Source organism: Lissotriton vulgaris, chromosome 11 (genome assembly GCF_964263255.1).
Source record: "Lissotriton vulgaris chromosome 11, aLisVul1.2, whole genome shotgun sequence".
In the NCBI taxonomy this organism is placed as follows: Eukaryota; Metazoa; Chordata; class Amphibia; order Caudata; family Salamandridae; genus Lissotriton; species Lissotriton vulgaris.
Genome location: NC_141699.1, coordinates 962719329 through 962743703, shown reverse-complemented (window position 1 = coordinate 962743703; position 24375 = coordinate 962719329). Strand labels below are relative to the sequence as shown.

At 42.9% G+C, this 24375-nt stretch overlaps 1 protein-coding gene across 1 annotated transcript in view; it reads right to left on the bottom strand.

The window, feature by feature from the left end:
- Nucleotides 1–24375, bottom strand: part of LEKR1 (leucine, glutamate and lysine rich 1) — a 581209-nt gene that overhangs the window by 125173 nt on the left and 431661 nt on the right. The window contains exon 6 of the mRNA XM_086944128.1: nt 12605–12686. Within this exon, the coding sequence (XP_086800254.1) occupies nt 12605–12686 (82 nt within the window). The remainder of the gene's footprint in view (nt 1–12604; nt 12687–24375) is intronic.

The following is a 24375-nucleotide window of genomic DNA, read 5'->3' as shown; positions in this document are numbered from 1 at the left end:
TGTGCTTCTCTTCAATAACATCATGAATGGGCTTACCATACTGCGGACCTGGGTAGGGGTTGACATTGTCTCATTCTATCAGAAGGGCCTTAGGTCTGTCCCGTCGAAATACCGCTCTTTTAGTTTCCATGACAGCTTACATAGGCTCTGTAGCTGCATTCTGTTGAGCAGGTTACAGGCTTGTATTGATAATGTAGGAGTGCTAACTCCTCTCAAAGCTGGACTAAGGGCTGGGACAAGCATCCTTGACCAAGTGTTCCAAATACAACTAATCTACTTGAAGAATGTCATGCTGGAGGGTGGGTGCCTCTATGTCATCTTTTTCGACCTTTGTTCGGCCTCTGATCTAGTTGCCAGGGAAGGCTTGGGGGCAGTTCTTTTTTTTGTCCTCATCTCACCTATAAGCATATTTGCAGAATGTTACAGCCGTTGTTATGGACCTGGGCTACCTCCAGCCAACAGCGCTTGCTTAGGTCTCCCGACTGACCCCTTACACTGGAGTTAAGGTGTAATCATAGGACCGGGTCCCTTCGCGCTTAGTTACCAAAACAGTCTCAGGTCTCGGCCCACGGTGATAAGGGGTTGCCAGAGGCTGATTGAAGTGCTGCTGGAACTGGCAGGGTCAAGGCGAGCCATTGCAAATGCTGAATTCAGCCAATCCTCTGTTCTTGGGGGGTTGGGTCTTTCCATTTCACACAGATTTCTCTGCGCGCCAGCAAGATAAGGCATAATAATAGTCCTCTATCCTTCACTGCCAGGTCCTTTGATGAGGAACAATCATCCGCAAAAAAGACTAAAGACCCATTGACCACGATGTTTATGTCAAAAATCCTGCACAGATATTCCCCAATCCCTTTCCAAAATGCTCCCAGCTCTGCGCACCCAAAAATAATATGAATATCGTTTGCTTTAGGGGCCATACATCTGTGACATTTCGGCTCAGGAATTGGGGGGAATTTTGCTATTTTAGCTGGGGTATAATAGATACGATTGGTCACAAAAAAATTATTTTTCTTTAAACTAGCTGATTTTGTGAATTTATAAAGAGGTTTTAAGGAAGGTTCTAAAAGCTCCCCTATTACAGATTCAAAGGGCGATTGATTCCACTCCGAAGCCTGTGATGGAATACCCTTATCGCCTGCTTCAACCAGCTTTCTATACCAAATCGAAACCTCTTTCTTCAGCAGATGGTCCGATGTGAAAAGAAGGTCTGTGTCCCAATCTCCCCTTATACCCCCGCTTTCTGCCTCGAACCAGGATTTCAGTTGTAAAAACTTAAATTTGGATATGCCAGGGCCTATCTTAGCTCTCAATATTTCCCACGAATGAATACTGTTTGCGTCCCCCAAATCTGACCAAGTAGAAGCTCCAGCTCTCCTAATAGGGGCAGCCAATCCGTCTTTAAGACAGAGAGGAGTCCCCGGGGAGTCCCAAACAGGGGCATGGTCTGAATAGTAGCCTTTCCCACACCTAGTCCTTACTTTGAACCAGATTCCTAATGCATTCTTTAGGACCTTCAGGCGCAATCTTTAAAAAAGAATTTGGTGAACAAAATTTATAGAGAAACCTTTCTGCCTTGCCCCCTCTTCGTTGTTTATCAGCTCACTAAGCAGAAGCCCCCAAGCTGAGACCGCAGGTTTTGTCAAAAGCTTCCGGGTGGCTTTAAATTGAAATGCTACCAGGTACCAACTGATATCTGGGAGGGCTAACCCGCCTTTGACCAACCTCCGCCTCAGCTTCTTCCATGACAACCTCACTCCTTTATCCCCCATACCAAACTCCAGATCTTGCTCTGTATTTTCAAAATGCCCTGTTGGGGGAACATCAGGGGAACAGCGTTGAAGATATATGTCAACTTGGGGAGGATAGCCATTTTTACTAAGTTTACCTTACCATATATGGTTAGGGAGAGATTCTTCCACCTTGCGAACAAAAGGTCTAATTCATTAATGACTTTTTTCAAATTCAAAGGGGCAATCTTATCCAGCTCGCTTACTATGGTGATGCCGAGATATTTAAACTCTGTACTGATCTGCCCCCTCCATTGTGTCATATTCCAGCACATTACCTCCGTCTTGGAGGAGTTGGCTAGGTATCCAGAAATTGAGCCAAACTCTCCCAAGAGGGTCTCAACCCTTGGCATTGTTATTACTGGATCGCTGGAATAGAGGATAATATCATCGGCATAGAGTGCTATATTTGATGAATACTGCTGAGATTTAAAGGGCAGGATTCGTTCATCTAACCTTATTGCCTGGGCTAACGGCTCTATGTATAAGTCAAACAGCAGGAGAGAGATGGGACACCCCTGCCTAGTTCCCCTCTGAATCTCAAAGCTGGAAGTGAGCGACCCATTTATCAGGATTTTTGCTGAGGCTCCCTGGTAGCATTGTCTTAGGGTATGAATGAACACGGGGCCAAAGCCCATTGCTTCCAGTACCTCCCAAAGAAAGGACCAACAGACCCTATTGAACGCCTTGGCGGCATCTAAAGCAATTACCACCAAGGGTTCTGATCTCGCTGTGGCCAGATCTATGTTGCCAATGAGAAGCTGCGTCTGGATGTAGCTCCCATAAATAAACCCCTTTTGGTCGGAATTGACCAGTCCAGGAGCCAATTTAGCCAGTCTCCCTGCTAATATACCCATAAAGATTTTATAGTCGGAGTTTAGCAGGGAGATTGGCCGATAGAGTCAGCTCTCAGAGGGTCCTTCCGAGGTTTGGGTATCAATACAATGGTTGCTTCTCTCCATGAGCTGGGGATTTTCCCTGTTGAACTATAAATTGGCTGAAATAAAGTCCCCAATATCGGGGCTACCTTGTCTGCCAGAAGTTTATAAACCTCGTTTGGGAGGGCATCCAGACCAGATGCTTTCTTATTTTTAGAAACCCTTATTTGAGTTTTTATCTCCTCCAACGAGATCGGGGACTCCAAAAGGTCTCGCCTGCGTTAAGGAAGATAGAGATTTAGTGCTCAACCATGTCTGTATTTGATGTTTTGAAGGATTCAGGTCCTCCTTATAGAGATCTGTAAAGAGGGAGAGAAGGCAGTTCTTTATGTCCTCTATATCTGGGGATTAATCCCTACTGCTGTTTATAACTAGCTCGCTAATGTTGTTTTTAGTGTGGTCAGTTCTAGCTTTCCATGCTAACAAGGCACTGGCCTTCTCACCATATTCTTAGTTCTCCATATTCTTATTTAGCCATTGAGCCTTACATTTCTCGTCTAACTTCCCTCTAAAGTCTAGCCTAGCTATCTCAAGATCCTCTTGCACTTTACCCACCCTTTCAGGTGGACCTCCTATCGCCAGTAGAAGTTCAGCTTCTAACTTCTTAATTTTATCCTCTCTCCATGTTAACTCACGGCCTTTAGCTTGATTTTTAGAGCATATAAGGCCATGTAGCCGAACCCTGAGATTAGCCCTAAAGGCGTCCCAAACAACCTCCATAGCCGTTGAGCCAATGTTGATCTAAAAACACTCTAGAGAGGAAGCTTTGATGGTCAGGATGATATCGGGGTCTGTTAGCATTCCCCTATTGAGTGTCCATCTCGTCTGGATGGAATTTGTTATTATTTTGCATGAAAACGAGACAGGGGCATGATCGGAAAGGTGGCTTGGGAGAATAGAAACAGCAGAGGTTTTAGTCAGGAGTTCTCTACTCACTAATATATAATTGATCCTAGAAAAATTATGGTATCTTTTACTGTAAAACGTGAACCCAGCTACCTCTCCCATCATGCCCCTACAGACATCTACCAAACCTAGGTTGTGCATCAAGTTTTTCATACCACGCCAGATAAGAGGTGCCCCTATATAGTGGCCTTGATTTGATCTGTCCTTAAGGGGGTCTAGGAGGACATTAAAGTCCCCCCCACGATTATTGGAGGATTCTCCAGAATTAGTTTTGAATACAGTTTAGAGATATATGATGAATCGTCCACATTTGGGCCGTAAAAAGAAGCACAGACTAAGTCCATGCCCTCAAGGTCCAAATGCGCGATGACCCACCTCCCAGTTTGGTCTGTCTGAAATGATTTTATGGAACACGCTAACCCTCGCTTTATCAAAATTGCAACTCCACGAGTATTTATTGTTTGGTTAGAAGAACAAAATCTCTCAACCCAATGAATGTTAGAAAACAATTTTTTAGATTCCTCAGCAGTTAAGTGTGTTTCTTGTAGGATGCATATCTGTGCCTCAGAGAGCTCTAAATACTTCATTATCAATCTCTGTCTCCTTTGACATCTTAGTCCGTTAACATTCCGGGAGATAAAGCTATTCTTACTGCGCTGAGTTACTACTCCTACCATTCAATCAAAAATCTTTGACCTAGAGCCACTGGCCCATATGCTAAACTCCTAAGGTGAGATGAGTATTTTTTCATTTTATCCCTTGGCTCCCCACCCAGTGCCCCCTGCCAACCAACCCACCCTCCTGTGCCCCTTCACTCCCATGAGGAACCCTCCCTTTTTAAATAGGCGAAGCCTATTTAGTCCCGCCCACCTCAAATTAGAAAAAGATTTTTACAAATGGAAAAAGATGAATGAAAGATCTTAGCTACCGTGATGAAAATCAATTTATACTATTGTCGTACCCCCATAGTAACACCTTCTCTTAGTTATTTCCCGGATTCCCTCCTCTGATTTTTGCCATGAGCTCATCTAACTCTTCGGTTGTACAAACCTTATGCATTTGATTATTAAACATAGCTCAAAGCTGAGCTGGAAACTTCAGCTGGGCCTTAACACCTAAGCTTTTTAGCTCTTCTAACCTACTCAGAAGCTCCCATTGCCTGTTAGCTGTTGTATGGTATATATCTGATCTTATCTGAAAGGTAATTGGCTCTTGCCCTGTAAGTGAAAAGGAGACTGAGCCCTCCCTGAGGCCTGCAGACAATATTTGTTCTTTAACAGCATAGAAGAGAAAGTTAACCAAGATATTCCTGGGCTTATGTTGGCCAGGCTTCTTCCTAAACGGATCTCGATGGACTCTTTGGATCTCCTGTACTAGGTTTATATCCAGAAAACTCTTGAGGACTGTCCCCTGTAACAACAAAATAATAAATCCCTTTGGATCTGTCCCTTCAAGAGTCTCTGGGATATTGAAAAGTCTCAAATTATTTTTCCAGGAGTGATTCTCCAGCCTTTCTAGATCATCTCTTAACGCCCTATTCTGAGCTGCCAGCTTTGCCATGTCTGTTGTGGCGGAGCTTATTGCCTTCTTAATGACTGGAATCTCTGCTTCAATTTGGTCTGTTCTTGCTGCCACCTCCTCCAGTTTCTGGGCCAGCACCTCACAAGAGGATTTAATTGCCACCTGGTTTGCTTCGGAGACAGAAAATCTGCTCACCAGTTCAGCCTGATTCATTTCTGAGAACTTGAAACTAGTTATCATCTCCCCCTTCATTACAAACAGGATGTACGACAAAAAATGCGCCACAGATTCATTATTTCCGGGCATCCCGAGGTTTTCAGACTCAGCTTCCCCAGTTTCGGTGGTCATAGTTATACCATCAGAAGAGGTTCCCCCAGAAATTAATGTCTCATTCACCCTTTCTTGTGTGCCATAGGAGTCCAAGGGGGGGTTGTGCTGGATATGCGGGTCCTGAACTTCTAAGGCCTTGAATCTGTTATACAACATAACCTCTGCGTGAGGTTGAGATTCAGGCGAGATCAGAGATAAATTTACACTAGGTTGTTTAGTCCCCCTCTGCTTACATTGCTGGAACGGGGTCAAAAGAGGAGGGGATTCATTGTCGCCATCTGGTGTCTTAGTTTTAGATTTACTTTTAGATTCAGAAATCCCTCCATCCTGCTCTACTTGAGTGTTCATTTCAGCTGCATTACACAAGTTTGCAGTGCAGGACATGACTCTCTGATAGGTTTTTAGAGAGGGTTATTTTAGTTTTTAGAGCAATCCTTTTCTTTCCCCTGCCTTTCCCTCTACTTTTTGGAACCTCCCTTGTTTTTATTTCCACTTCCCTCATCGTGACGCTCCGCTTCTTCTGCTGACCCCTAATATTGGTCTCAAAAATGGGGGGGGGATATTTTGGGGGTCACTATGGGCTGAATTATATCCTCGTTTTGTACCGAGTGAGCTGCCCTGGCCCTAAGAGTATAGCGACCTATTTTTGGAGGAGATAGAGACCCTTTAACCTCCTCAGCCACCCTTTGCTCTTCAGGCTCCACTCTCCTCACCTCCATACAAAGGGAGGAACAATTCCCAGGAACAAAGCCAGCCTCCCAGTCCCTATATATCGGGGGGGGGGGTCGCTCCACCAGGGCCCCCACCGCTGAAGAAACCGGTACTCAAAATCACCGCTGGCAGGCTCACCCGCTGCGAATTACATACACTGACCTCTAGCGCCGCTTGCATCGGGGGCGCGTTACACAGCCTCGACAGGCTCGGCATACCTACAGAAACAGACCCAGCGTAACCAGTTCCATAGCTTCCTGCCCCCACTTTGTTTATATTATACACTAATGACCTGAAAACCTCTCTAGAGCAGTGCAAGCATGATGCCCCACATCTGGCAAACAGGAAGGTCCTAGCATTCCTGTTTGCGGACGACACCTAAAATCCCATTTTTGTAAAGCGCAAACTACTCACCCTTACAAGTCTCAAGGCCCTGGGTGCCATCGTGGAAATTAAGTGAGCTATTGCCCAGAATCACATGGTGCTAAGCTGAGCTGAGCTGCCGCCGGAGCTAGGGATCGAACCGTGAACCCTGTGCTTTGAAGTCAGCTGCCCTGGCCGCTGCACCACACCGCTCCACTTTACTGGTTTTGAGAGCCCCGATGTGTATCCAAATTTTATTGGGACCAGTTTGGCGTCTTCTGCAAGCAGAGAGGGCTGGAGATCAACCTTATCAAAACAAAATATATGGTATTGAATCCCTGCCAGATGACTTGATTGCACCCAGTCCTTAAGGGTTGTTCACTGGAGAGGGTCTGTGCCTTTAAATACCTGGGCACACCCTCAATGAGCATTTTGGTTCGACATCCCAGATCAAAAAGTGTAAACTCAGACAAAAACATTATATTGATGGTATACTGAGAGGCTCAAAGGGCTCCAGCTTTCGCCAATAACACCCTCATTGAAATTTAGAACTTGAAAGGTGGGTGGGGTCTCTATATGGTGGGTAACTCCTGAGGCACGTCAATGTCAATGTTATGAAACTGATGATAAATCATTTTCTCTGAATCCCCACCAATCTTCCTGCCAGCACTTCATTAGTTCCACTCTGATTAGACCTTGGTATTTTACCACTTACCCTCAGAGTAAAACTCAGACCCCTTCTGTATTGAAGGGGGATCTGATCCTCAGCAGACGTATTGTCCTTTCGGATGGGACTAGAAGAACTCTTAAAACTTCCTGGGATCCCATAGTTGGGGTATATTAGATGATGTCTTGAAGAAACTGGGTGCGGAAATATGTGGGCCCATCTGGAAACGTCATGTGGCATTTCCATGTCCATGATTAAGGTGCTGCATTGGAGACATGCAGATGGTAGATCTAAAGGACTAGGGGCGCAGGTAGACTGACCACAGCTTTTCTGGAATTTAAATCCACCTACTGTCTGGAAGAGTAAATGGAAAGAATCGAGCCCCAGGCTGCCAGATTTCTTTATATCAAGTTCGGCATCAGGACCTTGCCGATGTGATCATTTATTGCCAAGTGGCAACGTCTCCACAGCGATGCTGTACCCAACCTCAGCTGTCTTTTTGCCCTGAGGCTAAGGAAATTGTAGGCCATGGTTTGTATTTTTGTCCGAAATATCATGTAAATAGGAGGAAGTGGATCTTGCTGCTGTGTCGCAATCTCAGCTTTAGGGACTGAAAAATTGCAACTAGGATACTTAAGGCAGACCCTGCTCAACCAATTGTATTTGCTGTTTCTCGCTTTCTTACATATATGTGGAGACACAGACAGGAAAGGGTCAGCCTGTTGCTGCTTAATGCCTAGGGTCCCGAATCTGTGTGTTGTATTTTGCAGTTTCTGGTGATTTTATAAATTGTATTCTGTTTTGGAATATGCTCTTCCAGGGCATGTTACAGTGCAATTATGTCTAGGTGTTTTGAAATGAACTTTGCCTCATACTTTTAATTGTTGCGATTTCGGTCTCTTATGCTGTTAATTCTTATGTCCCTTTTTGTTTTTAACTATTTTATATCTCATGATTATATGGATTTTAATGATTTTATTGTTTTAACTTATTGTTATATCTGCCTTTATGGCAATTGCCGAAATAAAGTCTAATAAAGGCTTAAGGATAAGATTATGATTAAGAATACAAATTAAAATACAGATCCTACGAAACTAAATAAATACTTTTCCATCCAGCTTCTGAAGGAACTTTAGATAATTTCACATGGGAAGAACAAAAAATCTTTAAAAAAAGGAATTAGTTACAAAACAGAGCAGGGAAATGTGCTGGAAAAAACTAATAAGGCACCATAGAGGGCCAGTAAATTATGTTATCTACGTAACCAAAAAATGATGCATTTCTGAAAATATATTAAGAGAAAATTGGTACCAATAACTACAGGTACATGTTAACTTTTTTTCCTCCTTGAGCGAAAGGAGAATTCAAACACTAATAAGCAGATATAGTGCCATTACATCCTCGGGTCACAAACCTGATTTATTTGGTAATCTATTATACACACATGTGCGCGCGCGCGCGTGCACACACACACACACACACACATGCATGACAGTACATCTGTCCTTTGTGAATGCTAGTCCACCCTCTATCTCCTCGATTGCCGTACCGTGCAGTATAGTCACTTGTTTAACAGAGCAGAGGGGGATGTTATAGTACAATATTTTACTCTGACAATGTGTTCATTTGTTTATAAAACACCTAAATAAACTAAGTAATCCATAATCCAGCAGTCAAAATATTGCACATCTGTTAACTGACCAAGAATTCTTCAGATCTTACTTTTGCATCATTCTGAATACTCACTTGTGCGTAGTCTCACTAAGATTGAAAAGAACAGATGGACATCTGTGAATACAAATAACCTGCGTGGATTCAGAACCCAAACAAATATTTAATGGGAAAATATTAGCTGAATAGAATCATTTAACAAAGCATCCGTAATTATGCGTCAGCACCAACTAAATATATGATGTTTACAGCTTCTGTGGTTGTGTATGCCCTTTGTGTGTTTGGTAAATGGCTAAACTTAAATCATTCCTAACTCACCGGTATTTAAATACGAGCAGATTTTAAAATATGACTAGGAATGAGGGGTTACTTGACAGTAATTTTCAAAATTGCATAACAGATTTCCTCCGCTTTGTGAAACCCTTGAGTATTTAGTAACATAAGCAATCAGTGAGAGATCTGTCACAGAATTACTATTGTTCCAATCTTAATATGCAAATATGGGCTGCAACCACCAAACCATTCTTGTCATTTGTTTTCCAAATCATTTTCATTGGACAGTTTCATTTCCAGAACAATACATTCTCATGATTTGTATTATGTTGATGAAAACGTTCTGACATAGATACCGAGTCTTCTTCTCCTTGTAGAGAGTCTGAAGTTTTCTAGGTTAAGCTTAACAGATGGGAACATAACAGACAAGATTCCCAGACAAGCTGCCGGCCATAAGACATGATTTATGTTTGAGATTTGCTAATTATTGAATCCTGACATCCACAAACAGCTTCTTACCCTGGCCACGTTCATCACAAATGATACGTGTTTGGCAAATCACACTTTGCTAATATATTTTGAACCTTAAGGGAACCTTCTTGCCTTCAACTGAACCATTCAAAGGTAGTATATGCTTTGCAAGTTGGATCGTTCTTAGACTTATGTCTTACATGGGAAACAACCTTAACAACATGGGCATCACATCTTGATGCCACTACAAAGCGGTCATTACAACGACTGTGTTCTTACCACGCAATGCCATTACTGCGCAAGTCATTACATAGACTTGCAGTAGATGACATGCTAACATTAGAAATAGTATAGTTTACTATTCCAACACCTTCCCTACTGTAACGTAGGCTGGACTTAGTATAGTAAATTATACATTCCTAATGTCAGCGTGCCATCCACTGCAAGTTGATGTAATGACTTGCGTCGCAGTGGTTTTACGTGGTAACAACGCAGTCGTTGTAACGACCGCGTTCTAATGGCACGCGTTGTGATAACTCGCATTGTAACGAGTCATATTGGTCTTACATACGTCAGCATAGGCTTTACCTTTTATTCTTCATAGGGACCCAATGTACCATTTCCTGCATATATAGTAAGTAGTGCTGGATGAAATCCAACACTTTTTGTGATCTCGACTTCCGTACTGTACATAGCTTGCGTAATCTCGGTGCTGTTAGCTAAACGTAAATCAATGACATTTGGGCTCAAAAACATTTCGAGCTGAAGGCAAGGCAAGGCAAGGCAGGTCAGTGAGTTATACACTCACCACTGACATCTTCTGAAACCTGCCGGTCATGGATTTAAATGTCAGCAAGACCAAGTAAGCCTTCTAGCCTTTAGAAGTCAACCAATTGGGTATCATAACTTTGGGTAACATTTTTTATGTTCAGTGATTAGAGCAAGCAAAGACTGTTCCACAAAATTCTATAAACAAATACTTATCCTCATTTTAATTTTTCATACTTTCAATCTATTTTTATCTATGTATTTAAATCTCTGGTGGGATCGTTCTTCCCTGCCCTCAACGCCCTTTGCTGATCTACAGTTTGTTTTGCACCTGCTGATCAGAGAACTAGTTCCTATGGCTCTCTGATCAGAACACTAGTTCTCTGGGCTTCCTGATCAGAAAACCACTCTTGGGGCTCCAAATTAAGGTGCTGATTAGCATGGCAGGCGGACTTTGTCCGCCCGTCATAGCCCCAGGAAATGGGACCGCCCGCAATACATCCGGAGGTCCCGCATTTGCAATTTGGATGTGCCCGCAACACTGGCGGCCGCATCCCGCATTTTTAACATTGCGTCAGGCGGTGCTGCCAGCAGCACCCATCGCAAGGTTAAAAATGCAAGTTGTGCATTTGAATGCACAACGTGACAGGCACCGCGTGGGCCTGCCACGTTGTACATGCAAATGCAGGGGGTACCATAGGTACCCCCCATGTGCACCCTCCACCCCCAAAATACCTGTGGGCCCGCTAGGGGCCCCCAATGTCAAGGACTGCATGCCTTGCGCCACAGAAAGGCAAATCCCCGCACGTATCCTAATATGGATGGCGTGTCTACCAGACACGTCACCATATTAAAACCTTTTCCACCCGGTCTTTCCGTCCGCCGGGGTCCCCCCCGCCATGTAATGTAAATGTAAATGTCTTTGCACTTGTATAGCGCACAGCTACCTGCAGTGGGTCTCCCGGGGCTTGTACGAATACCGCAAGGGAACCCTTCCTGGTTTTCCGTGTGAAGTGTCCACTCCTGGGCACCCCCATGGTGAAACCAGGCATCCCCGGTGCTGTGGGGGCCGTTGTGGAGACTAAGCAAGCTATTGCCCAGAGTTGCAGCGTGGGACCCATGATTAGAATAGGCACTGAGGCGAGAATATCCGGTCAGAGGAATTTATGAGCCCAAGACCCGGCGAGGCGGGAATCGAACCCTGGTCCCTGGCCGGAGCTCTGCATCAAGGTCTGCCTGCTCTAACCATTGAGCCACACTTCTCCACCAATGCCCCCCGCCATAGTAATATGGCGGGGGGGGAATTGGGTGGCGGACAGTGGATTATGGCGGGCGGATGGCCATCGCCAGGCAGGCAGTGGCGATCCGCCCGCCATTGTAATCGACCCCTTAGTGTTTTTTATGCTAACTCTACTAATTAATTAATTACACATACAATTGCAGTCCTTAAATATTCGTACATTTTTTTCAGGAAAAGTGACTGATGACTATTACCGTAGATATAATTTTACATTTATTTTGGCTTGAGGATATTTACACTTTCAGATCATGTCGACGGTAAATGTAATTTATCTTCTTTTGAAACGGTTGGATTGACATGTTGGATCACAAACATGTACCGAGGTGACAAGGTTGGCCACATTGGACATCACATATTGATCTTACTCGGTAATATGTCAGATTATCCTATATAAAAAAATACATTTTGTAACATAAACACTGTGTCCTAAAAATATCGTCCCATTTGAGGGTTGGTATTGATTAACTCCAGTGGGGAGATCTTTTTTTAATGATATTGATATGTTCAGAAGTTCCTCAAATACAGTTCCTGTCTATATTATATATATGTTCTGCTGCACCTAGAGCAAAAGCATGCCATTCTGAAAACACATCTTTCTTTATAAGGGGCCAAGGGGAAAGGTTTACCCTTCACTCTGAATATCTCTATCTGAACGTTGTAAAACAGTGTGAAATATTGCACACGTGCATTGATTTTCCAAAGAGGGAGATGTTGCAACTTTAGACCAAAAACGGCTGTCCTATGAAATAGGACTTTTGTGCTTGATGACTTTCAAAAACATCAGACACTCACAGTGATAAAAATGGGGGCAACACAGCTAAACAATGGACTGAATTGCTTGAAGAATATCCCACGTATAAATATTTTTATAAGCAAGAATATTTAAATAACTCACAGAAGCATATCTTTGTAGTGCTGCATTTCACTAGTCACTTTTTGAAGATTGAATTCTGCTGTCTTCAGTTGGTTCTGCAAATCTGTAGAAAGAAAATGACTTCCGATGAATGACTAATTGAGCATGAGACTGACACCATTTAGATAGCAGCATATGAATTTCTTCTCAGGTGCCTTTTACAAGAAGACCAACACGCAGACATGAATGGAGAATTCGCAGCACTGAATATTTATGTGTATTTGATATGCCAGTGCAGGGCTTCTTCCTTTCACAAATTTGAAAGTGTTAAGAATGTTTCTGTAATCACGAAGAGTTTTTTTAATTGATTTGTTGTAAAATCATTTTTTGCAGACATTTTAGTAGATTTTGTTACTGAAAGTGTGCAAAACTATTTTAACAGATGAATTTCATATCTAAACTGATTTCACTTTAGGTTCAAACAAAATATAGAGTTTCAGTGGTGTATGAAGCCTATTTTCAGCTTTAGAATGCTTAAGAAAATATTTGCCCTCTAAGTATCAAAGACATTGGGTCAAATGTCCAAACTGTGCATAACAATCAGAGCAAATCCAATATTACTACACCCCAACTTCCCTTTCCATGTCTGGGCAGTCATACTTATTTGCCTTACTTCCGCTTTCAGACACAATCTCTACTTTCTGCCATGCCTTCTAATGTTCTCCTCCTTTCTTGTATTTGCTACCCTTCACCTGTTTCTCATCCCACTTTTTATTTATTAATTTAAAGAGTTTTATATAGCGCTAGCTAGACCCCAGGGTATCAGAGCGCTTTACATGAGTTCAACAATGTTACAGAGTTACATTCAGTTACACTTACATTAGTTACAGATACAAACATTTAAAGAGCATAGAAGACTCGGAAATGCAGTGGAAGAAAGGGAAAGGGGTATGGTAAAAGGGGTAGGAGGGAGATATGACGGAGACGAAGGGAAAGTCTGCCCAAGGTCTGGTTGGGTAGGTGAGGGCCGAGGGGGAAGTCCACAGCCCATCTCCTCTATAGCTATCCAGTAGCTCCACGGGGCATCGGCCAAATGGCTAGGTCTCAACAGAAAAACAGTTAACCCCTTCGATGCTCATGACGGAACGGTTCCGTCATGAGCATCGGTTGAGCTGTGCTCATGACGGAACCGTTCAGTCATGACCACACCCATTTCCATTAGGGGTCAGCACCGGGCGGTAAATCGTACCGCACCGATGTGGTTAAAGAGTATAGAAGATGAGATTAAAGGAGCGTAGAGTGGTAGGGGTTAATGTAAAGAGGTGAGAGGGAGGTACGCTCCCTATTTCATGTTACTACAGCCTAGCTTCTCCACCTCTCTCCCTTCTCCAGTCACTATTCTCTTGCATCTCTTCCAAGCTACTTCCTCTATATCCTAATTCTAATTTACCATCAGGTGCCCTCATCCAGTAATCGCCTCAACTACCTCAGTCCTCTGCTCTCTTTCCTCCTCTTGTTCCTGACCTTAGCCTACATTTTGCATCAAACGGGGTAAGCAGTCTGGTCGGCTTATTATTGACGCAATCCAACAACAGCCACCTTTTGCAGCCTGATCAGTGCCAAAATGCACCTTAATTCGATGTTCACCTCCCAGGTGGAAAATGTATTTGGTATGATTGAACATCAGCACCATGAGTTCGGAGCAAAGGCTGGATGCCTTCTCGCTCAACAGCTGAAGCAGGAGGAGGCCCACCGCTCCATTCCAGCTCTCAAAACACAAGGAGGCTTTATCACTAACCTTATCCAGATCTCAGAAGAAGTTGCATCTTTTTTATAAGGACCTTCATTCCTCAGAAGTTGAAGACTCAATTTCAGAGGGGAAATCGGAGGTTGGACTCCCTATCAAATACTATAAGATAAAGGAACAGACTGTGCTGCCATTATTGACTATGGGCCAGATGTAGGTAGACATTTACCGACCGGTAACGGCCGATTCGACCGTTACCGACCGGTAAATGGCTATTCTAGATGTAGGTGGCCTATTTTACCGAATCGGTAAATTTACCGAATCGGTAAAATACCGAATCGGTATTTTTACCGAGTCAGTAATTTTGAAATGTAGGTCTGACTCTTCTGAATCCCACAGGCCTTACCGATTCGGTATTTTACCACCCAATCCAATTGGGTGGTAAATTATCGATTCCAGGTGTGCACGCACATGTGTGCATGCACACCTATGGCATGTGACAGACGGACATGCCCTTAGGGCATGTCTGTGTGCCACATGTCACACATGCCTTAAATCGGGGTGCTAGAGGGTGTCAAAGTGACACCCCCTGCACCCTTGCAAAATTCGGTATTTACCGAATCGGTAAATACCGATTCGGTAATGACCATTGATTCCTATGGGCTTCAATGCCCATAGGAATCAATGGGCATTACCGAATCGGTATTTACCGATTCGGTAAATACTGATTCTTACAGAATCGGTAATTCAATTACCGATTCTTTCTACATCTCCCCCTTCTATTTTACCAATTCATAAATACCGAATCGGTAACATTCGGTATTTATGAATCTGTAAAATATACTTACCTACATCTGGCCCTATGTTTTGAAAAGACGTATGATTCAGATACTATACATCTGGAGTTAAATAGAGCTAACATTGTATTTCTTCCAAAGCCGAATAAAGGCCCTCTTCAATGTGAATACTATCACCCCATCTCTCTTATAAATACAGACTTAAAAATACTGGGTAATGTATTGGCCACCTGCTTAAAGAAATTAATCCCATCTTCAATTAATAGATCCCAAGTGGGTTTTGCTCCAAGACGCTAGTCTTCAGCCTCCTGTTCCACTTCATTTGGTTGGCCTACAATTATCATGGCAATAAAGTGGCGATTTCCTTAGAAGCCAAGAAGGCATTCAATAGGGTTGAATGTTCTTATTTATTACGAGTCTTACTGAGAGCGAGATTCAAAGATCGCTTCATCCCAAAGGTAAATCTTCTATACCATTCCCCAATGGTGACCCTCAGTTGTACAGATTTCAATGCAAACCATTGGCATTGCACAGAAAACCAGTCAAGGCTGCCCCCTCTCCCAGGTCCTTTTTCTGTTGGCACATGAACCTTTGGCTGCTAAACTTCAAGCATCCAATACTATTCCCAGGCATCCATACAGCGGAGGGGAAAGTGAAAATTCTATATGTGGATGACATCTTACTTCTACTCGACTACCCAGACCTCACCATTCCATTTCTCCTAGACATTCTCAACAAAGTTGGACACTAATCTGGCTATCAAATTAAATGAATAAAAGTGAGGCTCAACCTCTAAATCTAATGGCATCAGCAAAAGTTCTGGCAGTGCTACCTTGTAGATGGTCCACTCTGATAATCAGATACCTAAGCATGATGATAGGCAATAACTTGACGTAGACAGCACAGGAAAGCACAAAAGTCCTGCTTACAGATCTCAACAAGAAATGTCTACTCTAGGGCTGTCGAAGTAGGGTCGAATTCAAACAGTGAAGATGGTGACTGCACCTTTCTTTAACTATCTCTTTGGAATTACTCCAACCGCCATTCCGGCATACATGAGTCACAAACTTGACAACCTCTTCTAACACTACGTGTGGAACTAATGGAAACTTACACTTAAAATAGGTAAGCTACAGGCCGTCACAGGAACAGGAGGTCTCCGCCTGCCAGATATGTCACTCGACTATGAAGTGCACCAACTGGCTTATCTCTACTCGAAAGACCTGAAAAGTGCAACTAGCATGAACTCTCCTCATTGGGGTGAATGCCCACACTGCTCCTTACAATGCTACACCCACGGCTGAGGGTAAAATAAATACTGAGCTAACTGAGCTGATCCAAGTATGGGAAACCACAGATCAGCTTCTTAAGGTCCATGCCTACGTCAAAGCCCTGCTCTGGAAAAACAAATTGATCCACATTGATGGTCAATGATAAAGTGGAAGGACGGAGCAGACCGTGGAATTCACACTATGGATCAACTTTGGCTTGTGGAGGGTCATAAGTCCTTTGGAGATCTACAGGAGTAATTCCATCTAGGCAACTCTGGAAATATCTACAACTCAAACACTGACTACAATGTGCTAAGATGCCCTTGGACAATCCTCAGTGCTGGTCAGTCAGCATACGATTCAAAAATATTTACACAAGTGCCCCACAGCAGTGGGAGAAAAGAAAGGGAAGGTAAAAGTGCATTAAGTGGGGGTTGTAAAGGTGTAAGGGAAAGGTGGTGAAATTGTTATCATGACAAAATTAATTACAATGGAAGTGGCTTGTATTTGCCACAAGATATCATGATCATTTTTAACATTGCCATGCTTGAAAGTATATACAATATCACAGTTGTAAATCACTGTTTGTAGTGGCGGGCATAGAACAGAAACACAGTCGACGTTTCGACCCTCAATATAGTGTAGGTTGTTGTGATCCTTACAGAGGGGTCTTCCTCGGGACTAGGAAAAAGGGGCACCTGGGAAAATGAAAAAATGAGTACTAAGTCTAAATTGTGCGATCCATAAATTAAAAATGAAAGGGGAGGGTAAAATAACACTAAGCAACTACCATGCGCCACCCTTGGCATGAGGTGGTTAAAGTGCGATCAGGCCCATAGGCTTACTTGGACAAAGAGCAGAGGGCTGGCACCTAAAATGAGAATTGGATGCCATCAGAATAAATCAAACAAATTAGATTCATGGAGGTACCGGGGACATGAAAATAAATCAAAACCTACTAGAATTAGGTGGAAGCTGCAAAAGATTCTTCAATTTACAAAAGGCATGGACCCAAAGGGTCACGTACTCAATTTGATAAATCAGAAACAAAAAAGAAGAAAGAGGACCCCCACTTAATGCACTTTTACCTTCCCTTTCTTTTCTCCCACTGCTGTGGGGTACTTGTGTAAATATTTTTTAATCGTATGCTGACTGACCAGCACTGAGGATTGTTCAATGTGATTAAAGAACATTGAACATAATAATCTGTACTGCATTAGGGTTATGTTGTTTTATTTGGTTGAAATTTTCATTGTCTCTAGTGATTGCACACTGGGACCTTTTCTCCATGTACTGCTTCATACACAGGTCCCAGTGACTTATTTGGGTCTACCCTTTATTTATAACTAAGATGCCCTTGAAGGCAGCGCTTCCTGAATCAGTGATACATGATCACCTATGAAAGTGGAGCTCCTTCACTGGACTTATCTCTGGCTTACATAAAGTACTAATAGATAAATTCCACTCTACTCATCTCCGACGCATACTATGAGGCAAATGGCAAGGTCAAACAGGCAAACTTTAATCTGAAGCACGATTCAAGTTTTATTTTTTCAAACTGCTGCAAGACCGTTATTGGTCTCCGCACCATCTAACAATGGCTAATTGGACTCCTACAGTAGTGTGTTGGAGATGCAATCATCCAGATGGTGACATTTTGCATATAATGTACTCCTCCTGTCCCTCTATTCAGACATACTGGCAGCAAATCTAAAATACATTGAACTCATGCAATGATTTGGCTTTACATCCTTCTTTGGAATTCATGTTTACCCACGACACATGGAAAGTGGCAAATTTTAATAATCATACGAAATGATGGATTGACATAGTGCTTGATGTGGCCTCAATGGTCATCCTCTGCCCTTGGAAACAAGTGACACTCCCCTCTCATACTGACTGAATGAAAGATGGGTACTACACCACGCTACACATTGAAATTGGAACACTTATTGGACACCGTTCACCTTCAATTTCTCCCACATGAAGAGACATTGCTTTTTTGAAGAATAATCCAACTCTGATGAAGTCTGCATGGACGAAACGCGCTGGCTGGGCTGATGTGCATATGTAATACACTGCAGTAAAGCGGATTTGTAATAGACGAATAAGACTACCGAATAACATCTGTATCCTATTGTACTTTCAATCAAGTTATACATATTAAGAAATTGTAAGCTTTTTTTCATTTTTGTTCATCAGTGTTTGGATTTTCTGTGACTTCTAAGCAGTGGGTACCATTAAATACTAATGGGGTTCTCACAGAGAAAGTCAAGGACATGGGAATCTATACAGTGTAAGCAACACTTGGTTCTGGCTTATCCTTCCAGTCCACCTGAAATGCACAGGACTGCAAAAATCAATTCAAACGGTCATACAGAGAGTTATTCCATAATTAGATTATAGTCACAGAGAGAAAGACCAAGGACATCAATATTTATATGAAACAAATCTCATTTTTATATAATCTTTACAAAAAACAGTACTTAGTCAATCATTTTAACATTAGGCGGTTGTCAGAAGTGAAGTGAAAAGGAAGTGCTCATGTGCAATGTGAATGTGAAAGGAAAAAAGAACAATCAGGAAAAAAAAAGAGCAGAGATATCCTATTTAATATGGTTGGTTGGTTGGTTGATAGCTTTATTTCGATATGCAAATATCATAAAAGCATTACAAGGAATATATAAAATAGCACATCGAGGCAAGAAAACTGTACAAGTTAAAAACCAAGTCGAATAAAAGTTCTATAAACTGTACAACAATAAATTATTTTAAAAAGAATTAAATTGATATAGACAGTCTTTTCGAGCAAATCAACCATGCCCATTTTAGGAATTTGGAAACGCCACAAACTATAGGGGAGGATGTATCGGTTAGTAAAATCCGTAAGGCCACCATATACTGGCGAGTTCCCAATTGTCTACAGAGAGGTTTGAGCCAGTGTCTTCTTGGGCGGGTGTAATCAGGGCATTCAAAAAAGAAACGAGCCACAGTTTCAGGCCTAGTTGTGCATAGTGCGCAGTACGGTGACATCTGCGCGGGCGTATTCCATCGTGAGAGCAGGTCTCCTAGAGGTAAGTTGCCTACTCTAAATTTAATGTAAAGTGCCCGGTTAGCTGAAATTGTAATTAGATCCAAATATGGCTCATAAGCAATGACCTCTTTTATTTTCAAATAGGCTGCGGTGGTATTGCAGTGATGTGGGTTGCTAATGAGCTCGGCAGAGACCCACTCCCAATATAGTTTTTTCAGAGTTGCTTTCGGCGGGGCAGATCGTGTAGTCCAGCAAGACCCCAGACCTAGATCTCCCAGGAGGTTTTTAATGTCCCTGAGCCACTTGATCTTGTGCCAGCCACCCATTCCCATCACCTCTGACAGCCCATCCGCATATGATTTCAGTTCAGGGACCCTCCACAGACGAGCCCATAGAAGGAGGGGCCGGAGGCGAGCCTGGTCCTTAATTGATTTGCAGCCCGCATCCAAGAGCACCGGAACTGTTGGAGTGCTCAGCGGAATGGCCAGAAGGTCCTTCAGAAATTTGTTCTCAGCCTTGGATAGGGCTTCCAAATTACCAAGGCCCCATAGCTCAGCCCCATAGAGGGATGCCGTGACAGCTCAAGCTTTGTAGATGTCGATTACTGGAGCCACACATTGCTTCGAGGATTTACGGTACTCTCTCAACAAAGCACCCCCAACCCTTTTGTGGCTAAGGGTCATTTTGTCAATGTGGGGTAACCAGCTCATGACATCACTCACTCGGATCCCTAGATAGTCGAATTCTGGAACTCTCTCCAGGGGAACAGAGTTCAGTACTGGAGGACGGCCAAACCTGCGTGGAGGGTGCATGATCAAGTATTTGGTTTTGTCCACATTGATGGCAAGCCCTCTTTTTGAGCAGAAATCCTGAAAACGGTTCAAAAGCTTCAGGAGGCCCTATTTAATGTATACAACACTGGTTGGATTAGGTGATTTAGTCGACTGAACAAATGTTAGGACTATATTCAATATCAATCCACTTTCCTATCCCTTGGATGGCCTCTGGATATTACGCTAGGGTCAAAAGAATAGTAATACAGGCCAAAGAAAGTGAATGTCGACGTTTCGACTAGTCTTCCGTGATAGGGGTTATTTCTTCCTCCGCATGCGGTTCTTCATCAGGACAAAAGGACAACCGTTATGTGGGCCTGGACAAAACCATAAACCATATGTTGTCCAAGTTGGATAGTTCTTTATTTGTAGAAAAGCTGAAAGGGTGGTCCCCACGACAGGAGAGAAGGACCCCCCTATGATGCCTCCAAAAATGTTATACTGCAGGGTAAGTAGCTCAGTTGTTGCTTGTTATACAGTCAACTCATCAGACAATTCTTTGTATATATCTCCAGGGGGCCTTAGTTTAAAGAATGTGGAGAGGAATGCAATCCTTCCAAAAAGGGGGCCAAATCCCTATCGCAGTCAAGATCCCCACGTTACCGCGCTAGCACATGGATGCTGAAAATCTTGTCCGCATCGGAATGGGGCCGTCTAAGCAGTGGGGTCACGAAAAGCAGAGCATAGAGAATTGAGATATTGACTGAAAGTTTATACTAGTGCAACATTGAATGGCCCCCACTGCTAGTATTTGTATATTGAATGAAATATATGGTGGGGCCTGCCTAACAAGAACAAATAATTTACAGCCTTCTGGATAAACTCCCCAGTTCAAAAGCATATCGTGCTTTTTTGTCTCTAAGGCATTCGTCCCTTTCTGAACCTTGGCACTCTCTTCTTCTTTCTTGTTAAAGACTTCATTCAGTGTTCACTGTGGATGCACAATTTGATCTGATTGCTTATATTGAACATTTTTAATAACATAGACTCGTCGGAATGAGGGAGGCCATACAGTAATATTATGACTTACTAGCGACTAGTTTTTCATTTGACGTTTCTTTTCTATTCAGTAATTAATTTGTAAAAAAAATAAGTGCCGGGGCTCTCGCCAGGAGGCAGCTTGCAGCAGCACATTTCTCCTGTTAGCGCTGCCTAATACAGAACCAACTACTAACAATGAAAGTGGGGTGAGGATGTGGAATAAAGGCCAGAGCTGCCTACTTTGGAGCTGGGGGCACCAGTATCGAGTCTCAGCATAGGCTCAACATCCTATGATTCTGGGCAAGACTCTTAGGGCCAGATGTAGGAAGCCAAATAGCGACGCCAAAATTTGCAGAATTTCAGCCTTTGCGATTCCAATTTGGCTTTGAGCAATGTAGGTAAGATTAAACCTACTCGCAAAATAAGGAATCGCAAAATTGTGATTCCCTATTTTGCGACTGCATTTAAGGAATCGCAAACTGCGATTTCTTAAATGCAATGTAAGTATCACAAAACAAAGTGCACTTTAGCCTTAAGGAATCACTAATTATCACCAACTTCAAGTTGGTGGTAATTAGCGAGTTCCTTTTAAAAAACCCTTTTACACAAGTAATGCAGCCATGATCCAGGAGAGGTACAAATACACGTGGAGGAAGGGAGGCTACGCCAGATGACCTATAAGAAGCAAGTGATGAGAGTGACAATGAAGCCAACAGATGGTAAGAAGTGGGCAGTCTCCAAGCCCACTGATAGAAAACACAAAGGGCCTCATTACAATGTCAATCAGAAAGCAATCCGACCGACTCCTTGTCGGAATCGTTTACTACATACTGGGGTTTGGCGAGCCCGATCAATCGATCACGATGATTCCGAACACCGTTCAGTCGGACTCCTGTTGACTTCACTGGGGGGCCTGTGTTCCGACCAACAACACACTGCTCCCATTGAAAAATGGGGTGGTTACGTAAAACCTTGCACCCTGTGGTGGGCCCCCTATGGTGCCTACCACACGGTGCATGGTTGTAAAGAGTAAAGCGGAGGCCTCCGTGTAAAGGGGGTCCTGCTATGGGCCCCCAAAGTCAGTTTCCAACAGCTGTTCAATGACAGACAGACTGATTCGGAAAGAGTGTCTAAATCAGACATCGTAATACGTCGGTCGGAAACAAGGTCAATAGTGCTGTACGATACAGCACCGACCGACTCTGAGACTCCGAATGCCGGTTGGAACCGAGTCGGAAATACTGAACCGTTAACTTTTATCGCAATTGGTCGGTCGGAAACATGAGTACCGACACAGGTTAGGAAAATCCAAATGCTGTTCGGAGCCTTTCCATCCGTCATCGTAATGAGGCCCAAAGTGTTGATGAGACAGCATATGCACTGCCTAAAAGACCTAAAAAGGGAAGGAGCACTGTGCTTCAACAACATCAAAGCAATAAGCACAGGTGTTCAAATACGAAAAAAATCAGCAATGGCATATAATTTGTTAATAGCAAATTCACAGCAGCAAATGAATACGGTCATATATTCAATGATGGTAAAAAAAAGTTCTGTCCATAGCCTGCATTGCTTTCATGACATCAAATGATTGCATTTTGTGACCAGATCACTATTCTTTTGCATGCAAGTAAGTCTACAAATAAAAAGACCTAAACAGAATTAAACAAACCTGGTGATAGTACAAATCATGAGAAATTATGACCATCCGTTAACTTGTGCTTAACCAATCCTAGAACTATACCAGTGGATGATTCAAATAAATGGCTTTTCAAAGGATCTCCCACATATGGAGCATGAAAGTACCACTGAGTAAACACCAACTTTCTACCATTGCAATTTCTGGACATCCTACTATGTTCTACAGGTTTGCACCTTATTCCTTGCAGTGCTACTTGGCTTCGGACATTGGTTTTACTACTATCCTACGCAGCTCTACCACATTCAGGCCAAGGGACAAGTAATAACTACAGCATTCTACCCCACAGGGAATCATATATTCCTGCCTGGCTCTTGGTTATTCAATAAACGTGGTCAAATGTATGTGCAGTAATTATTAATCAAAGCTTAGCAGATTCCCCTTTCATGATACTTTTCTAGTTCCATGTTTATTCTGCTAAAACTCTATTATTTATTTTAAAGCTAAATCTGAAGAATTTACGCCCAGATTGTATTTATCCTCAATGAGGTCCACCTTATATTAAACCAGGAGACCTCCTAGAAGATAGGATTATTTCTGCTCTGGTCATGTCTTGTAACAGCCCCAGAGATATTTCGGAAGCATTTCACTTCATGCTCTATGACACAGGTTTTATCATAACACATACTTAACTAATCCAGCTAGGCCTACAGATTGGATTTGCCTTTAAATATTTGACTGGACTACCATAACAAATCCAGGCTGATGACCAGAGCAACAACTGTAGTATGTTAGAAACTGTCCTAGCACCATAAAAGGACATGCAGAGCTATGTTTTCTTCCTTTGTAATTTCCACAAGTCAGAGATGGAGGCAGTGCTTAATTTGGTGCTCAGCAGCGGCACTTCATTGGTTTCCGGTGCTCGGCACCGGGATTTAATTGTCAACACTGCACTTAGGACAGTCTGCCACATGGTGGCGCTGTTCATCTAATTTAGAGGTGAGCAGAACAACGATTGTTTATAAATACAATATACATAAAAAAATTGCTAATACCTGCCTCCCCAGAAATTTCTTTAGCTTTGGGGACCTGGAAAAATCTGATCTGTCGCACTTGCAGGTCAGAGAGATGGTTAGTAGTTGGCAGTGATGACAGGAGCGATGGGTGATGCAAGCTGCAGTGGCCTCCTGGTCAAGGCCCTGGCACTTATTGTTTTACAAATTAAGCACCGGATGGCGGAATAAATATGTGGACCTCAATTTCTTGCTCCCATTCCATCTGCTCCTATTTAATTACAAACTCTATCACTATAAGACATTTTGGTCTGGATGCCAATTAATGTTAGTCAATATTTTCTTAGACCTTCTAGTAGCCAAAGCCTCAAATGCCAGAAACAGTAAACACACCCAATAAGCAATTTACTTTTATTTTTCGTGCCTGCCTCCCGACTTGCCATTGCTAGCTGAGCTAAACAGGAGACATATACCAGCTTAAAAAAGCAGGAGATATATACC